Raw genomic sequence first — 24,701 nt, 5'->3', positions numbered from 1 at the left:
CAAGACCTAGGAGTCAGGACTTGTAGCGGGGAGACTGGGTGACTTTTAGATGCATCTCAGATTGTTTGGGGATTTTGGCAAATACCAGGCGAGAAGGTATGTATAGAACCTAGTTGGTGAAATGATATTAGGGATCTGTCTCTTGCTCTGCTTTTTCTGGTTCTAATCAGATGGGGTTACAAAGATGGTCACAAAGTCTAGATCTGTGTCTCAGCCTCACTGCAATGAGAGGAACATCTCTTCCACAGTAGTTGTAGCAAAACTCTGGCTGTTGCACATCCTTGAGTCCCTTGAACACACTACCCTGATAGACTTGGAGTTGTTACATAAGATGAGGTTCATACAGAAGTGGGTAGAGGAATGGTTCCTAAGGAAAATGTGGGTGCTACAGCCAGGAGACGGAATGGACAAATGAACACAGTGGATGCTGCTGGGTGTCTGCTCTGCTTTTTCAGCTGCAGGTTGGCTTGTGATGGAAGTAGCACTTGCTCTGGTCCCTTGAGGGACAAGTACAGCCAAGCACCTATAAGGGAATTGACTGCAGCACTTCCAAAGGATGAAACCCAAAACTTTGAAACCCAGGTTTTTTCCTTAAAAGAGAAACATGCACACCTGAGTTCTACTAAAAGCTTTAGCATTAAAGACACTTTAGGCACTTAAAAGTGTCTTGTCTGATCCATTAAACATGGTAGTTCCTTTGGTTACCTAGCATTTTGGGGGGTGCTTCAGAAGTGCATTATCACAGGTAATCTGCCCAGTTTTTTCTGCCACGGGTTTTTTCCCTCACAACTCCAAAAATTTGCCCCTGATTGAAGTTCTGTTTCACATGGTATTCCCTAGAGCTCATAGAAATCTTGTCTGTATTCTGAAATTTCTGTTGGTAAATGCTGTCTCTGTTCTCTATGGGTCAGTCTGTTTTCAACATCAGTTTCAGAAATTTGTATGTTTTTAAGGTTTAATTAATTTATGACTGTGATACTGTCATTCAGATACAATATTTCAAGGGCTGGATTTAGTCCTGTTTGCATTCATCATTCCAACCCAGTTAAACCATTTAAAAGGTCAGGTGAGAAATAGAGAAATTGCAAATTCTTCGAATTATCAAGTCAGTGGTAAGTCCACGTGCTCTGTAAGATGGCTCTTGGCTGCATTGCTTCTGCTGTGGTTTACATTTCCCTGCCCAGCACCCTGTCCTGCCATCAGAAGTCCAGTGGGAACTCCAGACCTCCGCCTGTGAGACCTCCCATCCTTCCCCCAACTCCACAGTCAGGGCCTCCCCAGGTACCTGACTAAGAACCATTAGGATGAATGGCGTGCACCTCATCCCTGAGGTTTTACCAGTCTTAAAGGAGCTCCTTGCTGCTGCTGCTAAGTCACTTCAGTCACGTCCGACTCTGAGCGACCCCACAGACGGCAGCCCACCAGGCTCCCCGTCCCTGGGATTCTCCAGGCAACAACACTGGAGTGGGTTGCCATTTCCTTCTCCAAAGCGTGAAAGTGAAAAGTGAAAGGGAAGTCGCTCAGTCGTATCTGACTCTTCGCAACCCCATGGACTGCAGCCCACCAGGCTCCTCCGTCCATGGGATTTTTCCAGGCAGGAGTACTGGAGTGGGTTGCCATTGCCTTCTCCGAAAGGAGCTCCTTAAGTTGGATTTTCTGACACTCTCCCAGGCACACTCAGAGCTTTTCGTTGTGTCTTCTGGGACTGATGGTCACGTGTCAGCAGTCCCTCACTTGAGAAATTTCTCTGCTTTCACACACCTAGCCCTTCCCCAGGACAGACACTACTGCCTTTGAGTAACAGTGTCTCATACCTCTTGAGTCTAGAGGTGGGGTTGGTGTTTCTTAGCCCTCAGTCTTAGATTTCAGATCCCTCCCCATTGCAAACACACTCAACTTTGAATGTCTTTTCATCAGGTATATCCACTCCTTCCTCCCTCTTGTCCTGTAATATCCCCTGGGCTCAGACAACTCAATTTTAGTCCCTGGCTTGCCCACATTTTCCAATGGTACTTTCTTCTGAATCCTGGTTAAAAGACCAGTTAAATCTAACCATTTGTGTACTTGCCCATTCTCATACAGATTTTTGTCTACTTGCCCGTTCTCATACAGATGAACATGGCTGGGGACAGACGCCATTATTTTAATGCCGCTCCATATCCTGCGAGTCTAGCTCATTTTGTTTCTGGATCTCAGATGTCTTTCATACTTTTTCCCTTTCGTGTCAACCTCCAGCACCACGTGAACCCTCACCCTAAAGATAACCCTGGTTTTTAGTGCACTGAAAACTCGAGTGGTCATGAGAGCTTCACACACCCTCACATCACCCCAACAGCCTATAGCCAGCCGCATCTCAGTACTGGGGAGCTCTCTGCTTCAGCTGAAGCTAAAGCCACCCACTTGTGCATAATATACCTATTCAAGTACACTGCTCTCGAGTCACATCTTGTTCTGCATCACTTTTCTTTTCCTTATTCATGCCTGTAAGCCTGAAAAACTGGTATTTTTTCATTCTCCTCCCCCAAAGAAGCCCTCTTGGGCCCTCTGTCCCCAGTAGCTCTTTACTGTCTTCCCGTTTAAAGCAAAAGTCCGCTGTTGCCTTCATGCCTTTCCTCCCCATCCTCTCTCAACCTGGTACTCTTGTCAAGATCCTCCATGATTTCCATGTTGCTCATTGGTTAATTCCTGGCCCTCATCAGCAAACCTGCTGGCATATCTGACACTGATGTCCCTTCTCCTTGAAACACTGTCTGCCTGGCTTCTGGGATCCCACACTCTGTTGGTTCCTTCTCAGTCTCTTGCTGGTTCTTCCTGGTCTCCCTGACTTTAAAATGCTGCAGTGCCTCCAGGCTTAAAAGTAGGATCTCCGAGAATTAAGAAAAGAGTTTTTTTTCTACTCTTCATTCACGTGGTAATCCCATTCAGTTTGCTAACTCATTTGTGTGAAAATGCTTCTGATTTACATCTCCAGCCCTGGTCTCCTACGATCAACTGTCTCCAAGTGAGTGATAGAGTGGTTCTCAGATTCTTTGGTCTTGGAACTGTCTTGCCCTCTTAAATCGCCGAGGACCCGTAGGGTTTTTATATGGATTATATTTATTGATAATAGTGCATTAGAAACTATATTTTGAAAACAGTGTGGAAACCCACATTCCATTAACTGTTAGAATAATGTCATCATGTCATGAAGTTATGTGAAATACTTTATGAGAGAATAAGAATGAAAAAGGCAAATCACCTCTTGGTGTTACCAAAATTGGGTTCTATTGACCCCAGCTCTGGTGCTAGTCCAGCTGAGACAACTGCCGTGTCAGGAAAGTTCTTTTGCATTAGGGTTCACACAGCCAGAAATGAAATTGACACTGAGATCAGTGCAGCACAAGCTTTATTTAATGGCCAAAGAATTGAGAAGGGGGCACTTAAGTTCACAGATAAATTTTCACCCACCTGGCAAGAGAGATTTAAAGAATAAAGACAACACAGAGAGGAGCGAGGCTGATGGTAGGGAGGCATTTGCATTGTTCTTCTGGGGAAAGGGATGGGGTTTCCCCCAAATAGGTTGCCACGTTTTTCTGTCCTTTTTTGGTCTGCAACTTCCAGTCATGGCTGCTGTCATGTAGCTGATGTAGTAAAATCATTGTAGATGAGACTCTAGGGGTCAGTTGAAGGTCAGATTCATTAACATCTTGGTTCCAGCTGGTTCTGTTTTTTTGTTTTTCTCTTTATATCACTTCTTTTCTTTGTCTCTGGATCCTGTGACTTAAAGAGAGATGTTAGTTCCTGTTCAAGGGAGGGGTTGATGGGTTTTGAGCAAGGATCTGTTGTCAGCTCTGGTAACAGTGGTAGTAAAATAGTTTTGGCCAAAGAACCCTGATAGAGTCTTAGGGAGCCACAGGGGTCCCCAGACTACACTTTGAGAACCTCTGGTTGAATAATTTAACATACCTGGAACTGAACTGTGATTTCCTTCAGACCTGCTCCAGTTCAGTTAATTGGAATTCCATTTTTCCATACGGTTCAGAACAAAACCATTGGCCGCCTCCGTGAGTCTTCTCATGTCACAATTTGGGTTCCTCAGTAAATCCTATAGGCTCTGCCTTCAAAATATGAATACTGAAGCCACTGTTCCTATCCTCTGTTTCAACCACCATCTCTGAATTACTAGAGTAGCTTCCAAAACTGGTCTTTGTGCAACAAAGTGATGAAGTCAGACATTTGCCCAAATCTTGCAAGCGACTATCTCAGGTCATGGTATTGTGTTAGCTTGCTCTTCATAGCGCACCCAGGTGCCCTCATCCCGCCTGAGGGCCTTTGCCGGTGCTCCAAACCCAGATTTCCACATGCTCCTTGAGGTCAGCTAAGATGTCACCAGCAGAGGGACCACCTTCGAAATTTTTTTGCATCTCACAAGCCTAGAGACATACCCTTCTTGTTCTCTCCAGCTTTGCTGGTAGCAGTAGCATATTATTGTTGTGCTTTTTAAATTCTGTTCCCCTACTACAGTGCAAACGATTCTTGGAATCCCAGAGGGCAGTCATCACTGTCTTGTCCACTGTGGTCTCTCCAGCATCTTTATCAGTGTCTGACACATAGCAGGTTCTCAAATATTTATTGAAAGGATAAATCACTAATATAAACCTTAACTCAGGCTTCCGTGGTGCCTCAGTGGTAAAGAATCTGCCTGCCAATTCAGGAGATGGGTTCAGTCCCTAGGTCCAGAAGACCCCCTGGAGAAGGAAGTGGTAACCCACTCCAGTATTCTTGTCTGGGAAATCCCACAGACAGAGGAGCCTGGCAGGCTATAGTCCATAGCATCACAAAAGAGTTAGACATGACTTAATGACTAAACAAGTCAACTCAGTCAACCAGTCCCTGTATTTATGCATGTGAATGTCAAAGGACCCCTCTCTACAGTTGTTCTCGGCCCAGGCTGTATGTTCTGGTCATCAGAGGGCTTTGAAAACTCCTAATGGTAGTCCCCCATCCAGTTATCTTGGCTTGGGACCTGGACATAGGGACACTCAGAAATCTTAGCAACAGCTGGAATAAAATTGTACAAGGCAGAAAAGTGAAATCATCTATGTGGGCAACAATGAACCAGGCTCCCTAGAAACCTAGATCCTAAGTCCCAGCCTCTGGCCACACCTCAGCACCAGATGTTCTGCCATTCTTCATGGGTACCTAGAAAAGGAGGCCCTGCCCAGTTCATCCTTGCCCACGCTCCCCACCCACCTGACCTAAGTCCAGTGCAAGGGTTGACCAGGTGTGACGTGAAGGAACCCTTTAGAGGGGGGCCATATGGCCTTAGCTGTGGTATGGCAGGGTTGCCTTAGCACAGGCAGGCACTTGGATCCTGGCCCCAGTGATCAGAGATTGCACTGCCCAGGAAGCAGCCAGGCCATAAAGGGTTGTTGTTTGCCACAAGGCACCTGATATAGGAATTTGCATGTTTTCACCCTATTAGAGGCCAGCTTCTTCCCATCTGACCTCAGGGGCCTGTGAGGTTGAGGCATGGGGCAGTATATATACCTCTGTTCTAGATAACGCAAGACTCTTTGGGCACTCTAATCCTGTTCCCTCTTATCTAATTTAATGCCATTGTTTTAAATCAACTTCATTGTAATTTACACGTGAGTGCAACTTGCTGAGTTTTGACAAATTTATACTCTCCAGTATCTCTGCCACCGTCAAGTTAGAAAACTGTCTGTTCCCTCCCACAGAAAGTTCCTTCTTGCTTCTTTGCAAACCGTCTTTCCTACCTTGACCCCAAGCAACAATGGTCTGCCTACTCTAGAATTTCATGTAAGTGGAATCATATAGTATGTACTCCTTTGTATCTGGCTTCTTTTGCTTAAGAGTGCTTCAAAAATTAATCCATTTTATTGCCTAATTGATTTGTTTGTTAAGCAGTATTCCGTTGTATGATTATATTTCACATTGTCTATTCACCATTGACAGATGGATATTTTGGATGTTTCTTATTTAGGGCTATTTTAAATTCTAAAAAAAAATTCTGTTCAGCCTCTGTGTGGAAATAGTTTTTACTTATTTTGGGTAAATACATAGGAGTAGAATTGCTGGATTTACATGCCAAGTGTCTGATTTTATAATAAGTTGGCAAATGATTTTACCCTATTCTGTTCTCCCCTCCAGTGCATAAGAATTCCAGTTGCTCCACATCCTCACCTACTTGTGATGATGTCAGCCTTTTCATTCTGGTGGGTGTGTAATGGTACCTCATTTGTATTATGAATTGCATTTCCTTCCTGGCTCTTATATTGAGCATTTTTTTGTGTGCACATTAGCCATTCTTACAGCTTCTATGAAGTATCTGTTCAAATAATTTGCATATATCTTTTTAATTGGTTGGCCTTATTGAATTGTAAATTTTCTTTAAATATTTTGGATAAAAATCTTTTGTCATATTCATATGTGCACTATGAATGTTTCCCCTCAGTTTCTGGCTTTCTGTTTTGCTTTCTTAAGTGTCAAAGAGAAGATGTCTTTAAATTTGATGAAGTCCAATTATCAGGGGTTTTTTCCTCTTATAATTTGTGCTAATTGTGTCCTGTATATCTTCCCAACCAAATTTCTATTGTGTTTTCTTCTAGAAGTTTTATAGTTTTAACTTTTTCATTTAATTCTATATTTTGAGTTAAATTTTTTTGTATCATGTAAGATAAGGGTCACTTTTCTCCCCTATTAATCCCCCTTCTTTCTGCAGAATTTTCTGGAAGAGACCGTATTTCCCCCATTAAATTGTCCTGGCACCTTTGTTAAAAATGAACTTACTATATATTATGCATTTATGTGTTCCATTGACGTATATGTCTATATTTTACACAAAACAGCACTGTCTTGATTACTGTTCACTTCAGTTAGTTGTGTCTGACTCTTTGCGACCCCATGAATTGCAGCACGCCAGGCCTCCCTGTCTATCACCAACTCCCAGAGTTCACTCGAACTCACCTCAATCGAGTCGGTGATGCCATCCAGCCATCTCATCCTCTGTCGTCCCCTTCCCCTCCTGCCCCCAATCCCTCCCAGCATCAGGGTCTTTTCCAATGAGTCAACTCTTCACATGAGGTGGCCAAAGTATTGGCATTTCAGCTTTAGCATTAGTCCTTCCAAAGAACACCCAGGACTGATCTCCTTTAGAATGGACTGGTTGGATCTCCTTGCAGTCCAAGGGACTCTCAAGAGTCTTCTCCAACACCACAGTTCAAAAGCATCAGTTCTTCGGTGCTCTAGCTTTATAATAAGTCTCAAAATTAGGCAGTGTCACCCTTTTAACTTTGTTCGTCTTTTTCAAAATGGTTTTGACTATCCTCGGTCATTTGCATTTCTGCATAACTTTTTAATCAGTGTATCAGTTTCTAGAATAAGCCTGCTGGAACCTTGACCAGTATTTCACAGAATCAGTAGATCTACTTAGAGAGAAATTGGCAGTTTAACAATACTGAATCTTCGAAACCATAAACATATATCTGTGTTTAGGAGTTTTTTCGTAGTCTCTCAGCAATGTTTCACAGTTTTAGTATACAAGTCTTGTTTGTGTGCTGTGCTGTCGTTTCAGTCACGTCTGACTTCTTGCCATTCTATGGGCTGGGGCCCACCAGGCTCCTCTGTCCAGGGGATTTTCCAGGCTAGAATGTGGAGTGGGTTGCCATGCCCTCCTCCAGGGGCTCTTTCTAACCCAGGGAGCGAACCCGTGTCTCTTATGTCCCCTGCATTGGCAGGAAGGATCTTTACCACTAGCACCACCTGGAAAGCCAAGTCTTGTGTGTATTTTGTTAAATTTGTCCCTAAAAATTCCATGTTGTGGTGCTAAACAACTAATTCTATTATTTTATTTCACATATCTATATTTTAATTTCTGTCTAATTGGTCCCTGTTGGGGAAATTCATAGGAAATATGCAGCTTATTGTTGTTTAGTTGCTAAGTCATGTCTGATTCTTTGGAACACCATGGACTGCAGCATGCCGGGCTTCCCTGTCCTGCACTATCTCCCAGAGTTTGCTCAGGGTCATGTCCATTGAGTCAGTGATACTAACCGTTTCATCCTCTGCTGCCCTCTTCTCTTACAAAAATACAATTGATTTTTGTATGTTGACCTTGTACCCTGTCATCTTGCCAGATTCGCTTTATTAGTACTCACAGCCTTTTGTAGATCCCTTAACATTTTCTGCATGAACAATCATGTCATCTGCAAATAGAGACTGTTTTACCTCTTTCTTTTAAAAGCATGTAACTTTCTTTTCCTTTTCTTTCCTTATTGTTCTGGCTAGAAGCTCCAGTGCAGGGTTGTAGTCAGTGTAGTTAAACAGATATCCTTGTGTTGTTTTTGACAGAAAGGGGGAGTGGTCAGTCTTTCACCATTACATATGTTGGCTGTTAACTTGATCAAGCTAAGGTAAATTCCTTTCTTTCCCTAGTTTCCTGAACGGGTGTTGATTTCTTCCAGTGCTTTCCTCACATCTATTGCAATGACTAAGTAGCTTTTCTCTTTTGTTCTGTTAATACAGTGAAACACATAGATTTTTCTTCAGCATGTGCAACCAACCTTCATTCCTGGGATGAACCACAGTTGATGTGGTTCATCATAAAAAGATGAACCAAAGTATCATCATTTTATATATTGTTGGATTCAATCTGCTAATATTTTGTTAAGGAATTTTTTAAATTTATATTCATGATGCTATTGGTCTGTAGTTTTATTACAGTGTCTGTCTAATTTTGGTAGCAGGATAATGCTGGCCTTGTGAGTGTGGGCATTTTTCTTTCTTCTTCCTTTTCTGGGAGAAGTTGTATACAGTTTGCCTTGTGTATTCCTTAAATGTTTGGTAGCATTCATCAAAGCTGAGTCCAGCTCAGGATCACTTTGGGTTTGCCTACATTTCCATATTTTAGGAAATTTGTAAATGTGGTCAAAAGATTTAATCCTGGCTCTACTTCTACCTTTTTTTTTTTTTAGAAATTGTTATCGATTTCTGTTTATTATGGTAAAATATTTATAACAAAGTTTACCATTTCAACCATTTTTAAGTGAATAGTTGCATTAAAGACATTCACACTTTGTATAGACTTTAATTTCTTATACTGGTATTTCTTACACTGGAAAATTTTTTAAGACACTCCATTTAATCTGGCATTTTAGCTTGTCTTTAAACATTAGATCTCCAGAAACATCATATCTTTGACCAACATCTTCTCATTTCCCCCACTCTCAGCCCCTGGCAGCTACCATCCTACCTTCTGCTTTTAAGTGTTTAACTGTCTTAGGTTCCACGTGTAAGCAAGATCATTCAGTATTTCTCTGTCATCAATTAGTGCAACATAACCTTTTCTGTTAATGCAGTAGGTGAAAACATAATTTGATGTGAATGGCATTATGATAAGTTATAATTTTACATATTCATACATAATTTCATAAAGTTATGAATTTGAATTATATTTTCTCTTCCATGTTGTTAGTGAGAATAAATCCTATTATTTGGAGGATTTTAAAATAAGGTTTTTAGGAAAATGCTTTGAAAAGTAGTATTTTATTGTGTTTAGTTGGTGTAGCTCTTTATTCAGATCATCTGAATTCTAGAGTTGCCAAAGGGAGATGTTATGAATATGGTTTGAACTCACTCTCCACGTCTTTGCTGCTCGTATTTCACGAGAGTATGTCTCAGCACTGATTGCATTTTGTTTGTCACTGAGTGGACTGTCACCAATAATGCTAGGGTGACAGCATTTTGTAAACGACTCCCCACACGTAGGTCAGAATTACTTTAGAAAAAAAGTAGTGCCCAAGAGGTAATGTTATAGAGTTTTTCTTGTACATACAGGAGAAAAGAATTCAGTTATGCTGCTATTATTTTAAAAAGCATTTAAAACAAAGATACAGAATAAATGGCATTGTATAAAATAACAAATTTTATTTCTATAAAATATTTTACACTAGCTGTACACATGCACACACCCACGCAGAACTTAACCACACATAGAGTAATTTCCTTTGAATAAATCTACCACATACTATTATATTACAATTTACAATATAGTTTTTGAAGACACAATGGGGAAAGCTTTGTCATTCATTTATAAACCTTCCATAAATTACAAAAGAAAGGCAGTCTGAAAAGTATGTATAAAGAGTAAAAACAATTTACAAGTGGACAAGAATTACAAAATAGTAACCATCAAATACATCTGCCAACAACTTTGTAAATCTGTTTTTGTTCAAGTGCCAATGGTGAAGATTGGTATGGAATAATTTTGAAGAGACTTAAATTTAGGATGTTTCTGGTGTGGCTTATGCATTATGTGGATTGCTTTACGTGTGTGCTGCTCATTGTTGACTGTGTATGGCATCTTGACAAATAATGAAAGTAACGTAAATCCATATGCCACAAAATGTAACACTGAAAGCAGTGAATATTACCAGGTTTCTGGCAGGTTGGAGAAGTGTGGTACTTTACCAAAGCTATCTCCTCTCCTCTTTTTTGAATGATTTGAATAAGTAAACATTTTCTGTGTGTTGCCTGGCTTGCTTTAAAAGCTGAAAAGCCAGGATCTTAAATTGCACAGCCTGCACAACTTGGTTTCAAACCACTGTGTCTGTGAGGATGAGAGCACTGAATGCACAACACATACAAAGTGTACACTGTAGTTTTTATTAGACAGTACAAATCATTGTGCATTTATAAGGCAGAACATCAAGGCGATTAAACTAGGAATTTCAAGACCAGAGTTAAAGTGAGAGTTATGCATTATGAGGCAAGCATTTTGAAAAGGGAGAGAGGTTGAAATCATTCCTTTAAGGGCAGATGACAAATGCACAAAGACTGGAATCCCAGGTAGGGAGTGAGCTACAAAGAGCTACTGGCTCCCTGCATGTTCACGAGACAGCCCAGCTCCCGCCAGAGCCCGGGCACTAATAAGAGCGGTGGGCGGAGGCGGGTGGGAGCACCAGCAGCTCTTTGTCCTGGCGCTGGGCTTAAAGTGGATGGTAGTGCAAAGAGCATTTCTCTACTGGTGTCAGGGGAGAAGATTGTTTTTTTAGGAAGTACTTGAGTCATGAAAGCCCTAGTTTGGAATTAAAGAAAATTACATAGATTTGGAAGTTGTCCGGAAGCACATGAATCATTTCACTGCACCCAGCTTTTTCAGCAGTTTCTTGCCTTTGGAAAGCAGCCCCTTTTTCTTTTTCGAGGACATTTCCCTGCCTCTCCCAGGACTACCAGTACCCATAGATGACGTAGGTGACCCCGAATGGAGATGTACTGTGGGGGATGGCGCTCTCCTTGCTGTACCTGAACCCTCAGGAGGAACCTAGTAGGTACATTGTTACAGTTTATTGAGTGCGCGAGCGCCAACAACATCCATCCGCTCACTCGGTAACATCAGAAACACCACACTGCCCCGCTTCCCACCAGGAAAGGTAAGGGTGGATCGTTTCTTCTTTCAAGGGTTAAAGTATGCTCTGAGAGGCTCACACCTCTCCCAGGGCATATCTCTTACAGGGGGTCTAGCCATCAATGTTGGGTTTTCAGTTTCTTTGTCTCCGGGGAGGGGGTGGCCATTGCTTTGGCAAAACAAAGCTAGGTAATAATTTACTTTGTAAACTAAGACCAAGAGCAGGAAAAAAAAAGAGTTATTTTGAATTAGGTTGAGAGTAGTATTGGCCAAGTACCCATCTTAAACACAAAAGTAATCTTAAACACAAAAGTTCTTAAAGAAAGTTTTGTTGTATATGAAAACTACTTGGGTATATAAAACCCTGACATTGTTGAGTGCACTCCTGGGTTAGTTAGTATACTGTAGAAACACTGGAGATGGCACACCGGTTGAAAGAAAAAAAAAACTAAAATGAACCTTAATTACAATCAAAGAAAGCTTAAAGGCCCTTCTTGTATGCTTATTTCCAAGATATTAAAGATGTCTTTTTGTCAATATAGAGCACATGGTAGGACTGTACACTTCAGTGCTTAATGCTGCTTTGCAAGAGCAGAACAGCATGGGAGGCATGACAACTGGCCTCACCCACGTTTCTGCCCTGGGCATGCCTGAACTCCTCTTACTCCCTTACCTCACCAGAGCAGACCTCTCTCTAACATGAGTGTTCATTATTCAACAGGCAAATGATATGAGCCAAGGGGCTTCAAGCTTACTTGGATTTAAAATCAAGGTCTAATTCTAATGGAAAACACCTAGTAAAGCATCCCAAAGTACACCTGAAGATACCATCTATTCCATCTAATGCAATCGTTTGAGCTGCATGTTTCATTAAACTTAGTATTGCATTGGTATACCAACAGAGCAGTCTTCCACCAAACGCTTTTGTGTTCAGGACACTCACTTGTGCTTTGAGGAGAAGCACCAGCTCTCCTGTAAGGTAGAGGGGTGGTCACTTAAGAAAAAGCCGTCTGCTGCTCAAGCCAGCATGGGAAGTGTTCAGTGCCAACTCTAGATCACCTCTTGGTCACTACTCATCTGCTCGATCTCGAGTTGCATTTTTTTTTTAAGTAAAATTTCCATAGTAAACATTTATTAGGTTGTGCTTTTTCCAAGAGTGGCTAACAATGCAATATGCAGCTTTAATTATGAGTAGACATTGGAACACTGTGTAAACAAACAATTAGCCTGTTAAGAAATATGTTCCCAATGTTGGCCTTTCAAATATTCTCAATGTAAATCATAGGAAATAATTATTAAAGATGATTTATTTCACTGCAAATTCAGTTGCTTTACAACTGAGACCAAGTAATACTTTAGGTCCAATGGGTTTTTGAGACATATTTCTTTTTTTTTTTAACCCCACAGTGAAGCCTTAAGTCTACCGCATTGGTCCAGTTAAGGTAGCTTAAGTTGGTATCTTTATAGGTATCTTCAGTTGCTCACTTACGTGAAGGCTACATTGCCTGATTAAGGTGTGAAATGAACACTCTTCTTCTGTTTCCAAGCAGATGAGCAAAGAAATAAAAATATATATATAAAAATATAATATATAAAAACTCGCAGTGATGAAATAAAATAAAAATGAGACACTAAACATGAATGTAATCTAATAGTTATATATGGTTGAGAAGTTCTCTGACCTTTGTTCAGAGGATCTGTTAAGTCCTAACAGGGCAAACAATCATTACTGCCCACTGAATCTATGGACTAGCCATCCCCTCCTCACTCTTGATCAAACTGAGATGTGCTCCTGGGATGCAGGATGGGAAGCTCCTTTGTGAGTAGAGCAGGCTGATTAGATCGAAAGGGTCATTTTTGTGGAACAAATAAATGTGGTTAGAATTTTGGGGCACAATCCCCATGGAAGGGCAGAGAAAAAACTCAGGGTCTATGCTTTTCGGCCTAAGGTATAAAGAGAGCAACGCACAGGCTGTACTGGACCATCTACGGCAGAGCGGGAGGGGGTGAAACATGCTGAGTGCTTGTGCTTACCCTTTTCGTCTTGGAGCGCATTGGCATGTCCTGTGAGTAGTGGGACGGCGCGTCGGAAAGGTAGACTTCTACATCATCAGGCACTTCTTCTAGGAAGTTGGAAGGTACAAGCCCTTTCTGCCCATTAAGCTCCCCCTAGAAACACAGAGATGAGAAAGAAGAATGACTGACCCTTGTTCCCAGAAACCCACTTCTTGCTTTCACTAAAGGAATATAGCTCAGAGTAGTGAGTTTATCATGGTTCAAAAGTGGTAGAGCTAGGGACGCCAGCGTTTCCTAACTCCCCTGGTCACAAGAATGACCTTGGCCATGTGCTTGAAGTACAGGGTCACGCCCATCTCCCTCCTTCTCCCTCCCCACCCCAAGTCTCATTTTGGTCTACGGTGGAGCCGAAGAATCTGTTCCAGCCAAGAGGCCTGGGTGAGTCTTAGGATCAGCCACGCTTAGAAACACTCTTTGAGAGCATCTCACTTCATAGTTCTCAGCCCTGGCTGACCTCTGAATTCCTAGGAAACTTGTAAAAAATACCATTGCTCAGGCACATTGAGAGAGGGGAGCTGGGGGTGTGGGGGCAGAGGCAGGATTGAAGGGACAGACCAGTTCATCCTATGCTTTACTACAGTCTCACTGTAAGGATCCACACAATAGAGGAAGATGAAACTGTCGATACCTCCTTAGAGGCGACTGCTTCAGTTGATACCTTTCTACTCAGTAACATGCCTATGCATGTGTGGGGAGAGAGTAAATTAGCCAAGATGGTGGGTTCAGGCTCTCCTGCTCCACATAGTGTAAACAGTGACGATGTAACAGCTGAGATCATTTGTAGCACTGCGCACGGGTGTCATGAGGTACTCGCTTGGTCAAGGGCTACTTTGTGCAGTACGCCTGTATGAGCGCCACCTAAAGAAAGCAGGCACGTTACTGGTGCGTCATGGCTGTGTCGGCCATGAGAGGAGAGAATGCAGCGTGTCTACTGCTACGGCTGCTATGTCAGCCAGGAGAGAATACCGTTGTGGCTGCTCCATCAGCCAGCAGAGAGGTTGTGTTGTCTTCGGTTATGCTATGGCTGCTGCGTCAGCCAGGAGAGAATAAACGTGTCTGCAGTTCCTATGGCTCCTCAGGTCTCCTTCCAGCTTTAACACTCACACCTTGTCTACCATGGGTTCATGGAACAGTGCAGACGGTGTGAACAGCGAGACAACTGGTGCTGTCAGCAGGATCAGCAATATAGCATGTAACCTAGACCAGCTGCTCACCGGATGTATCGAGAGGTTCACAGTCCACATGTCAATCCCCCCCAGTGCCAACTGCCCCACAGAACCCAAAACCAAGTTCAAAGCTGGCCCCAGATAACATGGGAGTCTGTTTCTTTGTTCAGTAGGTCTAGGAAATGACAATTTGAAAGTGACAGCTCACAACATCAAAATTAAAAACTATGCATCCAAGGACATGACCAACAGACTGTAAAACAAACCTACACGATGGGAGAAAATACTTGCAAGTTATTATCTAATACGAGTTATAAAGGATATATGAAAAAATTCTACAGCTTTACAAAATAATTCATCCAGTTAAAAAGTGGGCAAAGAACCTGAATAGATATTTCTCACAAAAAGACATACAAAGGGTTAACAAGCACATAAAAGATGCTCAGCATCACTATTTATTAGGGAAACAAAAATCAAAACAGCGTTAGGATGGCAATACTGGTGTAGATACAGAGAAATTGGACACTTGCATGCTATCGGTGGGACTGTAAAACAGTACAGCCACTGTGGAAAAAACAGTATGCTGGCTCCTCAAAAAATTAAAATTACTATATGATCCAACAATTCCACTTCTGGGTATTTACTTGAATTAAAAGCAGAGTCTTGAAGAGGTTCTGGTATGCCTGTATTCACAGCACTCTTCACAACAGCCAGAAGATGGAGTCACCCTAACTGCATCGGTGGATGAATGGATAAACGATGTGTGGCTCAATGCAGTATGATTCAGCCTTCGGAAAGGAAGGAAAATCTGAGCTATGCTACGACGGTGATGAACCTTGAGGATAGCATGCTAGGCGAATGGTCAAAAGAAGAACACTGAATGATTCCACTTACACGAGGTTCCTAGAGTAGTCAGAGTCATAGGAGAATGGTGGGTGCTGGGGACAGTGTTAACTTTGCAAGATGAAAAGAGTTCTAGAGGGGGATGGTTGTGGTGGTTGTGCAACAATATGAGTGTACTTACCACCAGTGAACTACACACTAATGAGTGATTAAGGTTGAATTGTGTTTTATCACAATTAAAATGAAGTTTTTAAAAAGAGGCAGGTCCAGGTACCGCCCATGTTTTCCTATGCAGTAATCCCTCCTGAGCCCCAAATCCACCTGCCCAGTTCAGCCATCACCTGCCTCCTGCTTTGACCTTGAAGATTCCACTCTCCTGTTCTGTTCAGCTTCAACCCTTCTTCCTCAGGCTCTCCTGTTAGCTTACTTTTCTCTGTTGCTGTTACTTAGAGACTTTCTAGGACACCTTTATCTTTTATTGTGCACGTGTCCCTGATGATTTCTTCCACGTCAAAGGTTGCAGACAACGTCGATACACAGACACTGGAATCTCTATACAGTCCAGACCTCCCAGTAACTCTTTAACAGCCAGCTTTTTTTTTTTCCTCCAGCATCAGAAAATGACCTTCTTTGGGTGAGCACCAGATGGAGTAGTTGGCTCATAATTGGGGACTACGTTCTGTGAGAATACAGCTTTACACACAAATCCCCATCAGTACCGTGCTCACATCACAGCAGGCACCTGTGTGACCAGAGACCTATACCCTCCTGCCTGTTCAGGCTTCCGGGCTGAACCCTGCCCTAGGCTCACTGAATGGAGTGTGGGGGTACTGTCTCTACAGTGTTTCCTCTCTTTTCTCCTGAGCCTCCCTCATACAGGTCTGTTAAATCACGTGTCAGAAGTGTGCGTGACACCACTGTCAGATGTGATCACTAGAATATTCCAGGGGCGTGAGTACTCCTCTGTCTTGGAGAGGCTCTGTAGCCTCAAGCTCAGTATTTCGTGTTTTCCTCTCAACCATGTCCTTACTCCTGTTTTACCCAGGGCACCCATCAGCTAAGGCAGAACCTTGAGATCTTCCTGGAAGATGTCCCAACTAACCATCTGAGCCCTCGGTATCTGTCTGCCTCAGTTACCATCTCAGTTCAAGCCCTTGTTCCTCACCTCGGTCATTCCATAGCTTGTACCCTGGACTTGTGGTGACATGTCACCAAGCCCCCTGGGACTCCCACCTCCTTTCAACAGTCCATCTGCAAAACCCTTGACTACAACTTTCTCTAAGAGAAACCTGACATTTCTCCCTCTTGCAAATCCTTCACACTCAGATCTCTGGTCCTCTTTGAGCCTCATTTCCATGTTTGAGGCCAAATACAAACCGTGTCAAGACCTTACATTCAAACAGAATTGGATTATGTTAGGCTAAATGGCAGTAAACATTACAACTGCCACATTTTCTTCATGCACGGTCAGCACGATGCCCAGTCATGCTTGCATAGTTCTGCTTCTTTGCTGGCTTTAATGCTTTTAGACTGCTACTGTGCAGCCAGTTTCCTTCTGACCTATCACAGTACATGACTTAAGAGTCTGGGTGTAGAAACACTGCACCATGCAAGCATCTGGTTAACACAGGCTAAGTAAGGGCGGAAGCATTATGGGGTGCTGGAAATCTCAAGTGATTGACTTCACTCTGGATGCTATGGATTGTGGAGGGGAAGGCCCAGGTGGACAATAGAGGTCCCTCCGTCTACTCTCTGTTCATTATGGGATGTTTGGAACTGAGGAGAGACTGGGAAGAGATCACAGGAGTATATCCCAGAAAAAGTTAGCTCTTATGAGAGCTTTCAAGATTGCATGCAATGTCAGACAACACAAGTTTGGTGAAGCTTGAGATTATTGGTATCAAGTTAGATATCCCCAATTCTCATTTATCAAATAAGAAGTAATTGAGAATAAGTGGACTGGGCAGTCTACTCAGCAAATCAGACCAACAAAATAACAGTAAAGCCATTTGGTGGAGATATAAAAAGTGTACATTTCATATCAATTTAGATCTGATTCCTACTATCATGCAAAATTTAGGTAGGCTAAGCCAAGAAAACAAAGAGATAAAACATAACACAGCAATGGAAACATGCAGCTCATAGTAGAAAAATATTTTTAAATAACCAGATAATACTATGTCCAGTTTTGTCTAGATGCTTGAAAATCTAAATGAAAGGTCTGGCCTTCTAAATGTACATAGATTCTAAAAAAATTGACTCAATAAGAATATAATCATTTAAGCAAATGAAAACTTTTGTACAACCGCATCCTAAAAAGATAATGAACCTAAAAGACCTTTTAGACATAATCTTCACATAATTATAAGACCTAACTATGTCATTTTAGCTGTCCAGATCATGAAAAATACTGGAAGCTTACCAGTTCATTCACAATTCTAGCATAATCCTGATATCAAAAGCCATGTAAGAGATATTCCAAAAATTATATTCCAATATAATTTCTGGAACATAAATATAATTCTGAATAAAATGTTAGCAAATCAAATACAGCTCTTTAAAAATAGTTGTAAAAAATAGTGGTATACCATGGTCAATAACTTACTGAGAAAAAAAATAAGCTTAGCAAATGGAAACAAGATACTTAACAGTATAAAGACCATCTCTCTATTGATAGTCTAGCTTAACACATAACAGTGTAAAGATTAGTGATATTCCTACTAAAATACATAATGTTAAGGATCCCCTATCCTCACTATTCATAATTGTTCTAAATGATGCAGTAAGACAGTAAGAAGAGATGACTGATATTGAAGAAAAGACAAAATGTCTTGACTCTGGGAACCCAAGAGAACCAACTGATGACAATGGAAATAATGCATCCAGAAGAAAGATTTGTAGGGGAGCATAAACATGCAGATAAATAGGCACAGCGAGCACACATGTACATGCACATAAAATGCACACACACACACACACGCAAACACACACACATGCCCATATACATACACATGCACACACATTCATGTGTGTTGCATACATATACACAAAACAGATACATACACACATACATATGGATACACACATTTCCAAGATATTTTCTAAATAATCAGTTGCCGGGAGCAGGAGCTCCGCCCCTGGCAAAGGTCATGAGGAAGGAGGCTCGGCATACGCAAAGGCGGGATCAAGCCTCAGGAGTTCCCCTGGAAATTCTCGAGCATCTACCCCCAAAACCAGAGTCTGCCTACTTTCTGCTTTGTGCTCTCACCTACACCTCTGGCTTTACAGGGGGCTGTCCCCCACTACCTCTCTCTGAAAAAAGAGTTAACTTACAGCTCCAGTTAATAAAGTTCCTGGGTGTGATAGTGTTTCAACCTACAAACTCCTTTGGAAGTCCTCTAGCCTGCCTGAATAGGTTTTTCCAGCCATATGGGATTGTTCAGAGCCTCCCAACTGCGAGAGGCATGAGATGTTCTAAACTGTCTAAATACAGATTCTTTTGAGCAGTTAAAAGATTGATTAGAAATTGTATTGGTGAAGGGTTTTTCACTTGTTGGGCCAATGTTTGCTGCTAAGTTTCCATATCCCTTACCTACTGTGTCCCTGGCAGTGTATTGATTGATATAACTGGTGTAAGTAGTAATGTTTGTAACCTTGGACCCTTGAGTTAATTCTTTGTCTTGTTATGGCCCACCACATCTTTGCCCTGTAGGAATGCAACTTTATCTAATGCTTTTGGAGGGTGGTGCTTGACTAATCACCTTTAGAGAAAAATAAGTTTTCTGAAGAAAGGGTCTTAAAATGTTAACAGGCCTCCGGGCCAGAAGATGATGCAAATCACCTAAACTTTTGCATATGATAAGTTTGCAGGAAGAAAGCCTGGCTTGCTGCATGACTCTACCCCTTCCCCCATTATCCTCTATGGATAACTTAAGGTATAAAAACTACTTTGGAAAATAAAGTGCGGGCCTTGTTCACCGAAACTTGGTCTCCCCATGTCGTTCTTTCTCTCACCTTCTGGCTGAATTATTCAGCGTCTTTTCTGCACTGAATTTCCTCACTGAGCTATCCTTATTTCAGCGTCTTTTCTCCACTGAATTTCCTCACTGAGCTATCCTTATTCTATTACTCTTTATATCCTTAATTAACGTTTAATTAAGCAGTTGTTTCCTGATCCTCGCCGGCGCCGTCCCCGCTTTGAATTCCCTGGATCCACCGGGGCTGGACCCCGGCAACCAGTAAAATATATACCAGAAAAATCATAATAGCAAGAACATAAGAATGAACTTTAAAAGATATATAAGGATGTGTAAGAATAAATTCATGAACAGATGAAAGGAAAAACTTAGAAAAAGTCAGACACACCTATGTTAGAGTTGAAAGACAATGTCATGTCATCTAAAAACTCCCCAGTTTCCTCTAAAAACTAAATGCACCTCTAAATAAAGTACTATGGCTTCGTTGTGGGGTGGGATCCTAGTGAAGAGATCCCTCCCAAATATGAAAATGAATTATAAAAGCACAGTAATTGAGAGAATCGAGTAGCTGAGATATGGATGCAGTCTGGTCCTGTGTACCTGGGAGTGTACTACACATTCTGTATACTAGGCGTGTAGTACACAGAAGAAGGGTGGGATTTTTAAACAGTAGGAAAGGATGGATTACTTAGTAAGTGGCATGGGGACATTAGTTTCTCTAATTAGAAATAAAGTTAGACACTTGAGATTTATATGTGAAAATGAAGCTATCAAAGTGAAGAACCAAGATAAAATGATTATTTCTATCACCTTGAAGGACTTTTAAGCATGCCTCCCAAGGGCTGAAAAACATAAAAATTTACATAAAAATTTAAAACTTCTGCTTCATAAAAGAAAAGACAACAAAACCACACACAAAATGGAAAATTTGAAAAGCAGATGATTACCTAGAAAAAGAAATACTTGCAACATATGGACAAAGTGTTGAGACAGGCTTGGACCCGGAACCCGGGACCTTCTGCTGCAGTGCCTGCACCTGGTGAAACATCTCCAGCATCAGAACACAAAGAAACTCGAAGGAACTAAAACTAACTCCATGCAAGGAGTTAGTTAGGGCAAATTACGGACAACGGGGTACAAAGAGACCCCAAAACCCAGCTGCCACTTCTGAAGAGCCCAGAGTAAAAGCAGAGGTTTGAGAGCAAAGCCAGGGTACCTCGCATGCCCCCTGCACACACCACCACCTAAGGGGTGGGCAAACCACCTAAGCTACCCTTCCGGGCTGACCCCTGGACACACCTCTACCCTCACCCCATGTAAGGAACACGCTCGTCCCCCTCATCTGAGAGCAAGCAGGCAAACCTGTTGTTTGTTCTGGCTCCCCACTGTGCACCAGGGGCCCAAGTAAAGCCTTACTTGAATTTTTGTCTGACCTCTGATCAATTTCTATTGATTGGGGAAGGCCAAGAACCCTGGTTGGTAACACCATGAACAGTCTCACTAAAAACTATTCTCTTAAAAATCAGAAACTGCATCAGAGGAGCTTTGAAATACCGTGTGTGCCTGATGTTGTAAAATCCATTTGACCCCAAGAGAAACCTGCCTTGTCAGGGCTTGAGAGTTTCTTGATTATTTTCATTATTTAAAAAAAAAAAACAAAAACAGAAAGAGGAGGAAAGTGGGATGCAAGATGATGACCCCATTCCTAAGGCTAGGAACAGCAGTAGGTGTCTGGCTGGGGAGGTGCCCCTAAGATGACTACCCAACATGCCTGCCTTCTCTTCAGGAATATCAGAAGATCTGCTCTGCTGGCCCAGGGCAGAGTCAGGACTCCCCCATCCCTATCCCAGAGGCTGGGTCCACAGTGCTGTAAGAGGGAGGAGCTTGAGATCCTGTTGGTTTTAATTAATTTTGCTTCTTTGTATTTCTTCCTCTCACCATTTGAAAATGTATTACCTATGCACTAAATGGGGCTTCCCAGGTGGCACTAGGGGTAAAGAATCCACCTGCCAATGCAGGAGACGTAAGAGACTCAGGTTCCATCCTTGGATTGGGGAAGATCCCCTGGAGGAGGAAATGGCAACTCACTCCAGTATTCTTGCCTGGAGAATCCCATGGACAGAGGAGCCTGGCAGGCTACAGTCCATAGGGCTGCAAAGAGTCGGACACGACTGAAGTGACTTAGCATGCACTCAGGCACTAAGTAATCCAGAAAATTAAACTGCTTGGTAAATGTTTGAATGAAAGAAATGTTTAATGTGAGCATGTGAATACTCTTACTTTGTCAACAGCTCGTATGCATTGAAAATAGTCCTTTTAAAGAGAAGTAACAGTGAAGATCACAGAACTGCCTTCCCATATTTTATGGGCTCAGCAAAGAGGACAAGCACATTAGCCATCCTTTCAGCAAGCCAGGTAAAGTTCACACACAATTTTAGAGGAAAGAATAGACAAGCAAAAATATTTATATATTTGATGCTTCAAAAACTTACATAATAAAATCCATCTTCATCAATTTCGCCAAAAACAGTAATAATATCTCCTGTGCAAAATGTAAGTTCAGCCTGTAAAGACAGAGCATAAAGTTAATAGTGTTTTCCTAAATATAGAAGTTGCCTTAAAAAAAAAATCTTCATGATTTCTGGTATGATTTCTCTTTTTTTTCTTATTGTTTTGGTATGAACCTACACTTTCAGTCAGATAAGGAGAAAGGGTACATATCAGATGAATGAATGCCTGTGTTCCCAGTCTCTTAGAAAGTAAGGACAATTCAAAATGGGGCCAAGTCTCCAACAGAAGGGCTGCTCTGCTCCGATTCTCAGCCAGAATTAAGATCATCCCCAGGTTCTGCTGGTGGTGTGTGTTTACAGCCAGTTAAATAGTTAACTTAAAAACCACAGAGCCACATGTATACCTGTGGCGGATTCATTTTGATGTTTGGCAAAACTAATACAATTATGTAAAGTTTAAAAATAAAATAAAATTAAAAAAAAAAACAAAAACCACAGAGCCTTCAGATGCGCTCTGCAGTGAAGGGACCATTGCACAAATATCCTTTCACTGAATATATTTTAAAAAATTGTATTTAAATGTCATTTAGTAAGAGTCTACTACGTGCCATGCTCCAGGTTAGAGGTGGGTGCATTGACTCCAGCAGAGGATACCAGAAAAAAATTTCATTTTTATCTCTAGACATGAAAACAGGGTACTAAAGTTCATTTCTAAGAGCCATTAGGCATCATATATATATTAAGCCAGGCTTCCCAGGTGGCACTAGTGGTAAAGAACCTGCCTGCCAATTCAGGAGACACAGGAAACACGAGCTCAGTCTCTGGGTCTGCAAGATCTCCTGCAGGAGGGCATGGCAACCTACTTCAGTATACTTGCCTGGAGAATCCCACGGACAGAGGAGCCTGGTGGGCTACAGTTCATAGGGTTGTGAAGAGTCTGACATGACCGAACCGACTTAGCATGCATGCACACATTCATCAAGCCAATACAGAAATTTGAATCCACCTAAGCTCTGAATCTGAACCACGAGCTGGTCACCCATCGGGTACAACAGAAATACCAAGGACCAGAGATTTGTATACATCTTGTCCAGAGCCAGACATCTGGAATGTGAAGTCAAGTGGGCCTTAGGAAGCATCGCTATGAGCAAAGCTAGTGGAGGTGATGGAATTCCAGTTGAGCTATTTCTAATCCTGAAAGATGATGCTGTGAAAGTGCTGCACTCAATATGCCAGCAAATTTGGAAAACTCAGCAGTGGCCACAGGACTGGAAAAGGTCAGTTTTCATTCCAATCCCAAAGAAAGGCAATGCCAAAGAATGCTCAAACTACCACACAATTGCACTCATCTCACACACTAGTAAAGTGATGCTTAAAATTCTCCAAGCCAGGCTTCAGCAATATGTGAACCGTGAACTTCCAGATATTCAAGCTGGTTTTAGAAAAGGCAGAGGAACCAGAGATCAAATTGCCAACATCCTCTGGATCATCAAAAAAACAAGACAGTTCCAGAAAAACATCTATTTCTGCTTTATTGACTATGCCAAAGCCTTTGACTATGTGGATCACAATAAACTGTGGAAAATTCTGAAAGAGATGGGAATACCAGACCACCTGACCTGCCTCTTGAGAAACCTGTATGCAGGTCAGGAAGCAAGTTAGAACTGGACATGGAACAACAGACCAGTTCCAAATAGGAAAAAGAGTACGTCAAGGCTGTATATTGTCACCCTGCTTATTTAACTTCTATGCAGAGTACATCATGAGAAACGCTGGGCTGGAGGAAGCACAAGTTGGAATCAAGATTGCTGGAAGAAATATCAATAACCTCAGATATGCAGATGACACCACCCTTATGGCAGAAAGTGAAGAAGAATTAAAGAGCCTCTTGATGAAAGAGAAAGAGGAGAGTGAAAAAGTTGGCTTAAAGCTCAACATTCAGAAAACTAAGATCATGGCATCTGGTCCCATCACTTCATGGCAAATAGATGGGGAAACAGTGGCTGACTTTATTTTTCTGGGCTCCAAAATCACTGCAGATGGTGATTGCAGCCATGAAATTAAAAGATCCTTACTCCTTGGAAGGAAAGTTATGACCAACCTAGACAGCATATTCAAAAGCAGAGACATTACTTTGTCAACAAAGGTCTGTCTAGTCAAGGCTATGGTTTTTGCAGTAGTCATGTATAGATGTGAGAGTTGGACTATAAAGAAAGCTGAGCACCAAAGAATTGATGCTTTTGAACTGTGGTGTTGGAGAAGACTCTTGAGAGTCCCTTGGACTGCAAGGAGATCCAACCAGTCCATTCTGAAGGAGATCAGTCCTGGGTGTTCATTGGAAGGACTGATGTTGAAGCTGAAACTCCAATACTTTGGTCACATGATGCGAAGAGCTGACTCATTTGAAAAGACCCTGATGCTGGGAGGGATTGGGGGCAGGAGGAGAAGGGGACGACAGAGGATGAGATGGTTGGATGGCATCACCAACTCAATGGACATGGGTTTGGGTGGTCTCCGGGAGTTGGTGATGGACAGGGAGGCCTGGCGTGCTGCAGTTCATGGGGTTGCAGAGTCGGACATGACTGAGCGACTGAACTGAACTGAACTGAACTGTCTAAAAAAACAGCTCCAAAGAGTGGAAATCTAATCCTTCTGAAGGCAAATGCTTGTCAGTTTTCACAGTGTTCCTAGGACACGAAGCCTACGTGCACAGAGAACATCC

General features: G+C 42.1%; 1 protein-coding gene across 10 annotated transcripts in view; it reads right to left on the bottom strand.

The window, feature by feature from the left end:
* Positions 1-9,902: 9,902 nt before the first annotated feature.
* The window catches only part of RIMBP2 (RIMS binding protein 2), a 325,711-nt gene continuing 310,912 nt past the window's right edge, over positions 9,903-24,701 (bottom strand). For 7 of the 10 annotated variants that reach the window (XM_061384505.1, XM_061384503.1, XM_061384507.1 and 4 more), the window contains 3 exons: positions 21,962-22,033; positions 13,442-13,576; positions 9,903-11,323 (listed from right to left, as the gene is read on the bottom strand). In XM_061384505.1, coding sequence (XP_061240489.1) covers positions 11,135-11,323; positions 13,442-13,576; positions 21,962-22,033 — 396 coding nt within the window. In that variant the 3' untranslated portion in view covers positions 9,903-11,134. Of the gene's footprint in view, positions 12,944-13,441; positions 13,577-21,961; positions 22,034-24,701 lie in introns of all 10 variants that reach the window. The other 3 variants (XM_061384508.1, XM_061384509.1, XM_061384513.1) reach the window with 1 other exon arrangement.

Source organism: Bos javanicus, chromosome 17 (assembly GCF_032452875.1).
Source record: "Bos javanicus breed banteng chromosome 17, ARS-OSU_banteng_1.0, whole genome shotgun sequence".
Classification (NCBI taxonomy): domain Eukaryota; kingdom Metazoa; phylum Chordata; class Mammalia; order Artiodactyla; family Bovidae; genus Bos; species Bos javanicus.
The sequence above is the reverse complement of the archived record's forward strand: the minus strand, read 5'-3'. Positions and strand labels throughout refer to the sequence as shown.